At 57.4% G+C, this 9,525-nt stretch overlaps 1 protein-coding gene across 2 annotated transcripts; it reads right to left on the bottom strand.

The window, feature by feature from the left end:
* Positions 1–134: 134 nt before the first annotated feature.
* LMAN2L (lectin, mannose binding 2 like) lies at positions 135–9,248 on the bottom strand. Of its 2 annotated transcripts, XM_069801128.1 has the most exons (9): positions 9,047–9,248; positions 8,837–8,955; positions 7,099–7,216; positions 6,438–6,520; positions 4,771–4,803; positions 4,245–4,406; positions 4,057–4,171; positions 2,642–2,761; positions 135–1,959 (listed from the first exon to the last, which is right to left on the bottom strand). In XM_069801128.1, exons 1-9 carry the CDS (start codon positions 9,231–9,233, stop codon positions 1,817–1,819), a joined length of 1,080 nt encoding a protein of 359 aa, XP_069657229.1. In that variant the 5' UTR covers positions 9,234–9,248; the 3' UTR covers positions 135–1,816. The 2 variants fall into 2 exon arrangements, with proteins under 2 accessions (XP_069657229.1, XP_069657230.1); XM_069801129.1 differs by lacking the exon at positions 4,771–4,803.
* Positions 9,249–9,525: the final 277 nt, after the last annotated feature.

Here is a 9,525-nt window from a genome sequence, read left to right as displayed (position 1 = left end):
GGAGCTACTCCATTTTGGGGAGTCCCACGGCACTGGGACATGGCCCCCGACTCACTACGGCACTCGACAGCATCGGTTTGGGGAGGAAATGCTGCATCCGGGGGACTCAGCCGCGACCAGGAGCACAGCTGTGTCACACACACACCAATGTTTATTCCAAGACACCAGTTACAGCTCCAGGGAGAGGCGCATGTTTCACTCCTGGTTATCAGGCAAAAAGAGGCAAAAGACCAGAAAAACTCTCCTTTCATGCCACAACCACCATTGGGCACTTGAAAAAAACCTCCCACCTAACCCAGCAACAGCATCCTGCCAAAAAAAGGCTGGGCATGTGTGTCCTCCCCCCCCGCCCTGGGTACCACTGGGACCCCCACGGGGATCCATCCTGGGTGCGAGCATTCTGGAAAGCTGCGGGGCAGGGACACAGCTCCCCAGGACACTGGCGAGGAGGGTGCTGCCAATGATGGGGCTGGCGGAGCAGCAAATTTGCCCTCTTGATGTCTGCAGAGCCACTAAGACTCCCCTGGGACAAACTGACTTAATATCTCCCTCTCCTGAGTCCCTCTGGGGACCCTGCGGCCTTCCGTGCCATCACACTGCAAGCAATCGATGGGGTCCCGGGAGGGGGGGTGAAAGTGGCTGCGACGACTGGCAAGAGAAACGCAGAGAAATCATTGACCAAAGCAGTCACTGAGGTAGGAATAAACTACGACTCCCTGAAAGGCAGCGAGAGCTCCGGCTCTGAGAGGCAGGGGAATCGCCCCACGAGGCTCAGATCCTCCTTGGAGGGGCCCCGGGATGCAGCGAGCACCGAGGGGAAAGCTGCCAGAAGCCACGACACGACATGCAAACAGCACCGGTGCAGGAAGCCGCGCCAGGACGGGAGGCGTGCGGAGGCGGCGGCATGCTCAGCGGCAGCCCTACGGAGCGGGGAGAGGGACCGAGCCCCGAGACATAGCAGCAAATGGTTATGAATGATGGGGAACCCAGTGTTACACCCCAAACCGAGGAGAGGTCTGCAGCGAGGGGCTGCCCCAGGTTGGCTTCACAGAGGGCACCAGCTGCTCCCCAAGGGATGAGCCCAGCAGCCAGGCATGTTCCCAGCTCGACCTACCTTGTCACCAGGGAAAACCATCAGCATTCCCTGCCCCAAAACACCAAACCTCGGCAACGAGCGGGACGGAGAGGGGTTGCACAGCAGCAGGGGAATTCAAAGTATAAAGAAAAGCAGTCTGGTCTCCAAAGACAGCCTAAGGGCAGGCAATGGAAAGCAGCCGAAGTGGGATGAATGGCTTGGAAAATCCCTCCTGGAAATGAAACTGCTTGAGACGAGAGGTTGTGAGGATTACGGTAACACTGCAAGGACTAGTAGGAGTCTGGTGAGGAAAGCAGGCGCTCACTGGCATCCCTCTCAGCTGGGATTTCACAGCCGAGGTGGTGACTTCTGCCCGCATTTGGGCTCCACGTACGGCAGAGAGATGGCTCAGCGCCACCGGCACCCCACAGCACAGCCCGTCCTCCTAAACGACTCACAAAGCAAAGCTCCTCCATAGGACAGCAGGTCCATTCCCGCAGCGCTCAGCTCCCAGTCCATTGCACACCACGCTGAGGATCCCTGCTCCCACCAGGAGCAGCGTGGGAGTTCTGGAGCCCGATAAGAAGTGGCGGACATCCCCGCTGGGGTTTTTGAGGGGGACATGAGGGTCCCTGCTATGAGGGTCAGTCCATCACATTCTGGCCAGTCTGGGATGGGTGGGAGTCAGGACATGGCTAGCAAGGACTAGCAACAGGCCATCCCGGGGGGGGGTTTCCCAAGTCAATAGAAGTGTTTCCGGCTCTGCTCCTGCCACTTGTTGTAGACAATGACTCCAATGACGATGGCAAAAACAATGGCAACAAGGGAGAAGAAAACGATTAAGAAGAGAGCCAGGCCGCTCATGGGCTCCAGCGGTGCCTCCACTGCATGACAGAGGAAGAATAACAACCTGTGAGCTCCCAGAGAGCCCAGCACCCCAAAACCCAGCTGAGATTTGCCTGCACTGGGGGAGTTTACCCACCCCACACTGACACACCGGTAACCCCACATGCCACACACACCCTGCCAGGCTCACACCACCCCAGGGTTTGGCTTCCCAAAGCTTTCTGGGCCAGCTCGTCGTAAGGGCTACAGCCCCGAGACCTCAGGGGCTCGAGCCCCACAAGGGGCTCGTGGACACATCTGCAGTGGAGTTTCTGGAGGGAAGATGGCACCATTGAGGTTCAAACCTCTGTGAGCTTCCAGTGGACCAGCACACCCCATTTTGGTCACAGCACGAGCAAAGCAGAGCGGACATGCTTAGCCCGGCAGGCCGGGGTTCTCCAGGAAGGCAGCACCTCTCCAAGGGCAAGCACTGCTGCCCACTATGCCCACTCCAAACAGAGACGGGCTGTGACACCAGTTGTGTCACACAGCAGGCAAGAACAACCATTGGCGGAAGGAACAGGGCACGGACCGCCCGATTCCAGCTGGAGCTTGGCTGGTTTGCTGGCGAGATGATGTGGTTTCTGCTCTGTGAGCACCACGGCTCCACAACCCTACAAATCCCTCCAAATCCCTGCCAGTTCCACCTTCCCCTGCATGAGGCCAACGGCTCCTACTCACTTCCCGGCAGCTTCAGGTTGTCCACAACTGGCAGATACACCTCTCTGTCCCGCTTCTCCTCCTCTGGCGTCCGCTCCACTGTTAGCTGGTAAAGCTTCAGTGAAATGATGTCGTGGTTGTCTGGAAGCAGACCAGAAATGTATCCTGAGACGTCACCAATAAGTATGGCTCCAGCCAGGGATTCGAGTGCCACAGGCAGCACCGTGGGATGTTACCACTTGGGACAAAAGGCGCTGGCTCTTCCCTCCCAAGGGGGGAAAACTCACCTCCGCAGGGCAGGGTCTACGTCGGGCTGAGACCTGCGCCCCAGCACAGGGCCCTCTGCCAACAGGAACCTTTAAGCTACTTAAACTGAAAAACAACAGCCCAGATTGGGAGATCATCTGACTCAAAACCGCTCGGCCACCCGAAGGGAATGTGTTAGCATCGGCCTCATGTGGCCCTACTTCCTTTGCTCGTGATGATGGAGTTATTAGTGGGACAAGGCGAGCGCTCCACGCCAGCCTGCCAGCTCCCCGGGCACTGGGCAGAGATCTGAGAGAGAAAAGGAACTTTTGTTGGAGGCAACAATGGGCCCAGACACCAGCCATCAATGCGCTTTTGTAGAGGCATAACTCAATTTGGGCTTAAAACCTGCCGAAAGAGGCACAGCGGGATAACATCAGGCCTCATGGCACCTCGACCAGCACTGGGAGAGGAGCATTAGGCTGAGGAAGGGGGAGGGCTTTAGCTCTCTGCAAAACCTGATTTACATCGGCCCACATTGCACCACCATTTCCAGGCACACCTCGCTGGTCCCTCCCTCAGTAACAGGTGGACAATAGCTCTCAGGCTATGAAATCCAAAGTGAAATACTCCCAGGCATGTCCCAGAGACAGGGTCAGAGAGCAGGAGCAAGCATTGTAGCTTGGCTGTAACGCCTGGGGCGTTTGCAGCAAAGGCGGTTATTTCCAGCACTGCCCTCAGGGCTAACCCAGGCACCATGGGCTGTGGCAGGAGAGTACAGATTTTTTTTTTTCAGTGCTCATCCTGTTTTTACTCCTCCCAAGCTGCATGTTTCGGAGACAGACCCTCTGGCTGAGCTGATACAGCCGCTTCACTGCCATGTCATTAAGAAAGGCTGGCTGAGGTCGGGCTGTGGCTCCGCAGGGAGCTCATGGAAAGTGTGAAGCACTGCCTAGACAAAGCGCTTGGGGGAGTAACGCGCCCAGACTGGGCTTCTGGCTCCTCAGGAGTTGCTGCAAGATAAAAAACAAGGTGCCTGCTCACAGCTCAAGGGTGTTTAAAGCATGGAAAGGCCCTCACGTGCTTCTGTAAGCCCCACCACGTACTGAGCTGCACCTCCAGATACCCAAAGCTGCACAGGAGCTGCCAGAGCGGCTTGGGAAACGAGGCTGGGGGCCCCAGGGCAGTACCTGACAGGTCTCCAGTGACAGAAGAAGTCCCAAAGTAGTACCCGCGGGGCAAGCGCACGCCCGGCACATCGATGCAGTCTCTCCACTCGTGCTTACCGTCGATATCGATCAACACCTGAGAAAGAAGAAGCTCCCTTAGCCCCCCCCATGGTCCCACTGCCCACTCTGCCCTGGCAGGCAGCACTCACCGTCAGTCTCCTCTTCACGTAACGGATCACCAAGAAGGTGTCGTGGTTGAGGTTGCGCACCATGGCCGTGCAGCCCCCCAGCTCCGTCGGTCGGCCGTCCCGGTCGTGGTCGTAGGTGAGAGAGCCGTTGTTTACCATGGCCGAGATGTACGGGAAGACACGCTGCGAGGGGGAGCAAGGCTCAGGGTGAGTTTCTGCTCTCGCCCCACCAACCATGGCTCGGTTCTACCAGCTGCCTGTGAATCCTGGCACACCTCCAGGGTCAAGAGCCACGACAGCCCTACGGACCCCAAACTCCTTCACCCCCCAAGAATCTGCCTCAACAAGACAACAGCACGATCCCACTCCATCCCTCAGCCTTCCTGGGGCTCAACCTCAGCTCCCAGGTACCCAGGATGGAGGACAGCCAGTTTCCATGCAGTCTCTCACAGAGGGATTTCTGGAGATCGGAGGAGGGAACTCCTCAACTGTGAGCCAAGGTGAAACCCAAGAGCTTGGGAATGGGTAGGTCAGCAAGAGCAAGTACCTGATTTCCTGGGCTGTACCTCCTCTTCTGAGCCTGCCAGTCCAGGGTTATCGCAAAGCAAGAAAGAGCACAGAAGCAAGACGGTCACAGACCAGAGTTTAGTATTAACCTGCAACCTCGAACCTTCCTCCCTAGAGAGCTCGGCGCATTGTCGGCTTAGCTGAGACTAAAGCTAAGAGGGGTTTAGGTGTTAGATGTCAGGTGTCGAATCCCGGGACACATGGCAAGGAAATGGCACCGGTGGGCAAAAGCCACATTGAGTGTTGCCACATACAGCATTTCTCCTCCTCGCTGCACAGCAGCTCGCTTGCACAAAAACCAGCACCCCAACAGGGGACACATCAGCCATGACAGCTCCCCAGGGACCCACAACTAACCTGCCCCTCTTCCCTCAAGAATAAGACACTTCTTTTTGTCCTTTTAAAGGTGAGAGAAAGCAGCCGTGAACCCACACACCATCACAGCAACCGGCCAATCAACATTTCTCCATCTCTTCCCTTCCTCGGCGCTTGACTGGAGGAGGGCAGCCCCCTCCAGTTGCAGACTGAGCTGGGAAGCCGGAAACCAATGTTGCACTGATCATTTCTTTTAAATAAGACCTGTTGTGCATCCATTTACCCCAAAAAAGCAGAGCTGCCACCCCACAAATCCACAGGATCCATCCAACAACATGCTAATCCCCGTGCACTGCTGGTAACACAGTGCCAGGCGGCTCAGAAAGGCTTTTACGAGCACAAAGTCCACCCCTGCACCAGAGCCGGCTTCTTTGGATGTTCGAACAAAAGCTGGTAGTTACTCAATGTTCGCTCGGCAGCTCCGAGGTCAGGGCGCATCCCAACCGCACCCTTTTGTCTCTCTCCATGGGAGGAAGGGGGTCCTGCGGGGTGGTGGGGTTAGCGCCAAGGTCTTGGGGTAAAATAGTGCCTATTTTTTAGGGGTAACTGGAATCAAGAAAGGGCCCAGCTTTGTTTTTGGAGTGATGAAACAGATTCCAGCATCAGGGTGGGAAGGGCCTGGTTCTAACTGCCCCTACAGTCCCTTCTTCACAGGAACGGATGCCAATAAACCCCAAAGAAACAACAGATGCATCAGGAACACAAAGGTCTCTAGATGGGCATCTTACAAAGAGGCAGAGCACAGTCACACTGCATCCTTGAGAGCAGGGAAAGCCTCCTGCCAGCTAGCTGCCATGAAACAGCCCCATCGTGCTGGCAGGCCTGGGCTGGCAGCTCGGGTACTGCTCTACTCAAGGTCTACAAAGACCACACACTTGGTACAGCTTCACCTCAACCGCTACTTGCTGGCAGCCTCCAGAAAGCACAGGAGCTCACAACACGGAGGTGGTGTCACCAACTAGTTTTCTCCTGCCCTGAAAGCCTTTTCTTGGGTAAAGCTGACCACAAAACTACCCCTCAGCTTTTCACGCCTCTGAAGAGTTATTGCCTCACTAGGAAGAAAAACCAACTACACGGAGCACAGCAGGGGAAAGGCAGTGGAGAGGAAGCAGAGTAACATCTGGTCTCTGATTTAAGAGCTCAAAAAAGATCGTACCGCACCAATGAAGAGCTGTGTTTGCGGCGACACGAGCCGTAACCTCGGCGCTGCCTGTGCCACACTCTGCAGGCAGCCGGCAAGCAGCACGGTCCTGTTTATCCTTCCTAGCTCACCTCCTGCTGCTTCTCCTCATTTGGATAGGTGTCCACAAACACTCCCAGGCCCAGGAAGTTATCCTTGCTTCCAAAGACAGGTCCTAGAAGGAAGGAGAGGCTCTGAATAAGGGTGGCAAGACCAGGCAGGCGTTGCAAAAGGTTCATTACCGTCCCTTTGTGTGGCCTTGAGCAGTTAATCAAGTACACAGACCCTTCAAGTAGGGAAGTCAGAGAGCCAGATTAAATCCCCTCCCCTTTGCTGGTAAAGGATCAAGCTTCCTCCACAGTCTGTTTTTTAAGGAGCTGACTCCCAGCATGCGAGGCCCCACGCTTCCCGTTACACGGCCTATCTCAAGATCAGGGCAAAATAATCGCAAAGCCACCTACCCCCGAGCTGACTCCAGCCTCCCAGGGCCCCCGTAAACCCCCAACCCAGGGTGCTGAGGCTCAGAGGCAGCCTCATGCACGGTCGTTACTCTCTCTTTGCCTGCCAGGGTGAAAGAAAAACAGCCCAAAGGCCCAAAACACTGCAATTCGCTGCTGTGATTTCCCCGACTGAGCCTAGAGACCAGGAGGGCAAGTCTGGCCAACATGTGTCCTCAAGAAGGTGGCACGTGCCGCTCGACACCTTCCCCTCAAGGCACAGCCTCCACCTCAGCAGGTACTGCCGGCACTTTACCTGGCTGCATGCGATCTTTGGTGTACCAGATGGCAAAGCCGTCCCCGTTCAGGTTTTTCTTGCCTTGCCCGTGGATTTTAAAATGCACCTGCATCTCCCAGTCTCGGAGGTAACATGGCTGCAAGAGAAGGAGCGAGGATGTGAAATTAGGGTGTCCCTCGTGCCAGCATCTGCTGCTTCCCTGCCCAAAGGGATGAGGGGTTGGCGGGGACGGACCACCGCAACCAGCTGCGCCATCCTCTGCCCATCGCAACAGCCGGCAGCTCCGCACGCTGTCAAACCAGAAAGCGCACTGCCGCTCTCTGTTGCCCTTGCCAACAGACCATGCTGTCCCATATTTTGGATGCGAGCAAGAATAATTAATCCCAAGGGATACCATTAAGCTGAGGGAATTGGTCGTTACCCAAGGCTATAAAAAGCCAAGGGACTGATTCTGATCTCACACTATTCTGAGGCAACAGCAAAATGAGTAACTCGCACCCAGGAAAAGGGGAGCACAAAAAGCCCAAGGAGCAGCTCCTAATTGCTGACAAACCAATTATTTCTTGAGCTACCAACAAATTCCCTGTGCTAACAGGCACACAAGACAACGAGCTTGTAACAGATTCGCTCACACAATGTTGTGAAGCCGGCCAGTGGCTTCACTCAGAAGCCACAACATTTCACAGGAGCCGTAAACCCAAGAAAAAAAAAAAAACCAACCCTTCCTCAATATTTTATAAAAATAAAAGTTGCGCGTGACAGATCGCTTCTGGTCTCGTAGGGCATTTTCCAAACCATTGGATCCTGAGGCACAAAACCCCCACCGATTTCAACCCCAAATGGAAATTCAACGGGAATTATCAAGGTATTGAAAGGAGCCTTGCTGTCTGCCGAGCAAAAGGCTTGTGGGGACAGTGAAACACCTAAACACCTTAACAGAGTGCAGTGCTGGTACACCATGCCAAACCGCCACTTTACTGGCCCCGCTCCGAGATGTGGGCACGGCAAAGGGAGCGGTGGGCTTGCTCCAGCCGTGGGTGTCCCAATAGAGACCCCAAGTCGGTCAGCACAGACACCCCAAGTTCACATGGAGGGGACTCAACCCTTGCAGGAATCACCACACCAAAGGCTGGAAGCTGAAGTGCCACTGCTACCCCCAGCCCAAAGTCCCCCAGCCCCCAAAGCCACCCAGCTCTAACCCCCACGGCCCTCCCCTGCCCCACTCAACACCCCCAGCCAGCTTCCCACCACCTTCTCCCTACAGCCACCCACAGCCCACCCCAATCCCCCCCCACTGCCACCTTGGCCTGGACCCTCAAACCCCACCAGCCCAAACACCCCCTGTACCCCCACAACCCCCCAAACCACCCCCACCCCCCATAAACCTCTCATACCTGCTGGCCTGGACCCCCACCCTCCCTCATTGAGCCCAGACTTACCCAGTCACCCTGACACCACCACCACGCTGCCAAGATCCTCCCCCCAGCTCAAACCTCCTTCCCCAGGACCCCAGCCCCACATCCCCTTATTCAGCCCCCCACACACACAGAGTCCCCAAACCCCCGGCCCCCAGTTCCCCCATACTCACCCCAAATCCCCCCCAAACCTGACTTGAACCGGCTCCTCTGGTGCCCCACCCGCCTCTATCCCCTCCCCGGGGTCTCGACCCTCTCCCTCAGCCCCCCCCCAACCCCATCCCGGTGTTTCTCAGCCCGGTCCAGGCCCCTCCACTCCCCCCCGCCCCCCCCGGGCTCACCACTCGGTTCCAGACGGCTCCCTGCTTGCTCTGCACGTCGGGGGTGAGGCGGATGTATTGGGTCATCACCATGGCGTTACCCAGCAGGTCCCACAGCCCCGAGCTGGCCGAGCCCACACCTACGGCCCACACACAAGATGGGTACCGGGCGCCGGTACCGGGCGCCGGGCGCCATCCACCGGCTTCCCCCCCGCCCACTGCCCTACTCACCCTGGTACGGCTTGGAGAGCGAGTGTTCCCGCTTTAGGTGCTCCTCCGTCTGCTCGGCCCGCAGCCCGCCCAACCCCAAGGCCACCGCCAGCAGCACCAGCCCGGCCCGCCACCAGCCCGCCGCCGCCATCTTCCCTCCGCCGACCGCGCTCCAGACCCGCCTCGCCCGCCCATTGGCCGTCCCCATCACGCCTTACCGCGGGCCGGTTGGCCGCGCGGCCTGTCTGTCAACCGAGAGGCGGGGCGGGGAGGGGGGTGATGGGTAATGTAGTTCCGGCCGCCTTAAAGCGTCCGCGTCGGCACCTGGGCCCCACCAGCCCTATTGCTCCCCCGGCCTGCGTCCTGTCCCGCCAGGTCCTAGTTCCTCCCCATCCCCGGTCTTAAATTCCCCCCTCCCCAAGACCTTAGTGCCTGTCCCAGGTCCTAGTGTCCCCCGGCCCCCCTCCCCCCACGCATCCGCCTTCCCCCTCACCTAACCG

Source organism: Haliaeetus albicilla, chromosome 13 (genome assembly GCF_947461875.1).
Source record: "Haliaeetus albicilla chromosome 13, bHalAlb1.1, whole genome shotgun sequence".
Taxonomy (NCBI): domain Eukaryota; kingdom Metazoa; phylum Chordata; class Aves; order Accipitriformes; family Accipitridae; genus Haliaeetus; species Haliaeetus albicilla.
The sequence above is the reverse complement of the archived record's forward strand: the minus strand, read 5'-3'. Positions and strand labels throughout refer to the sequence as shown.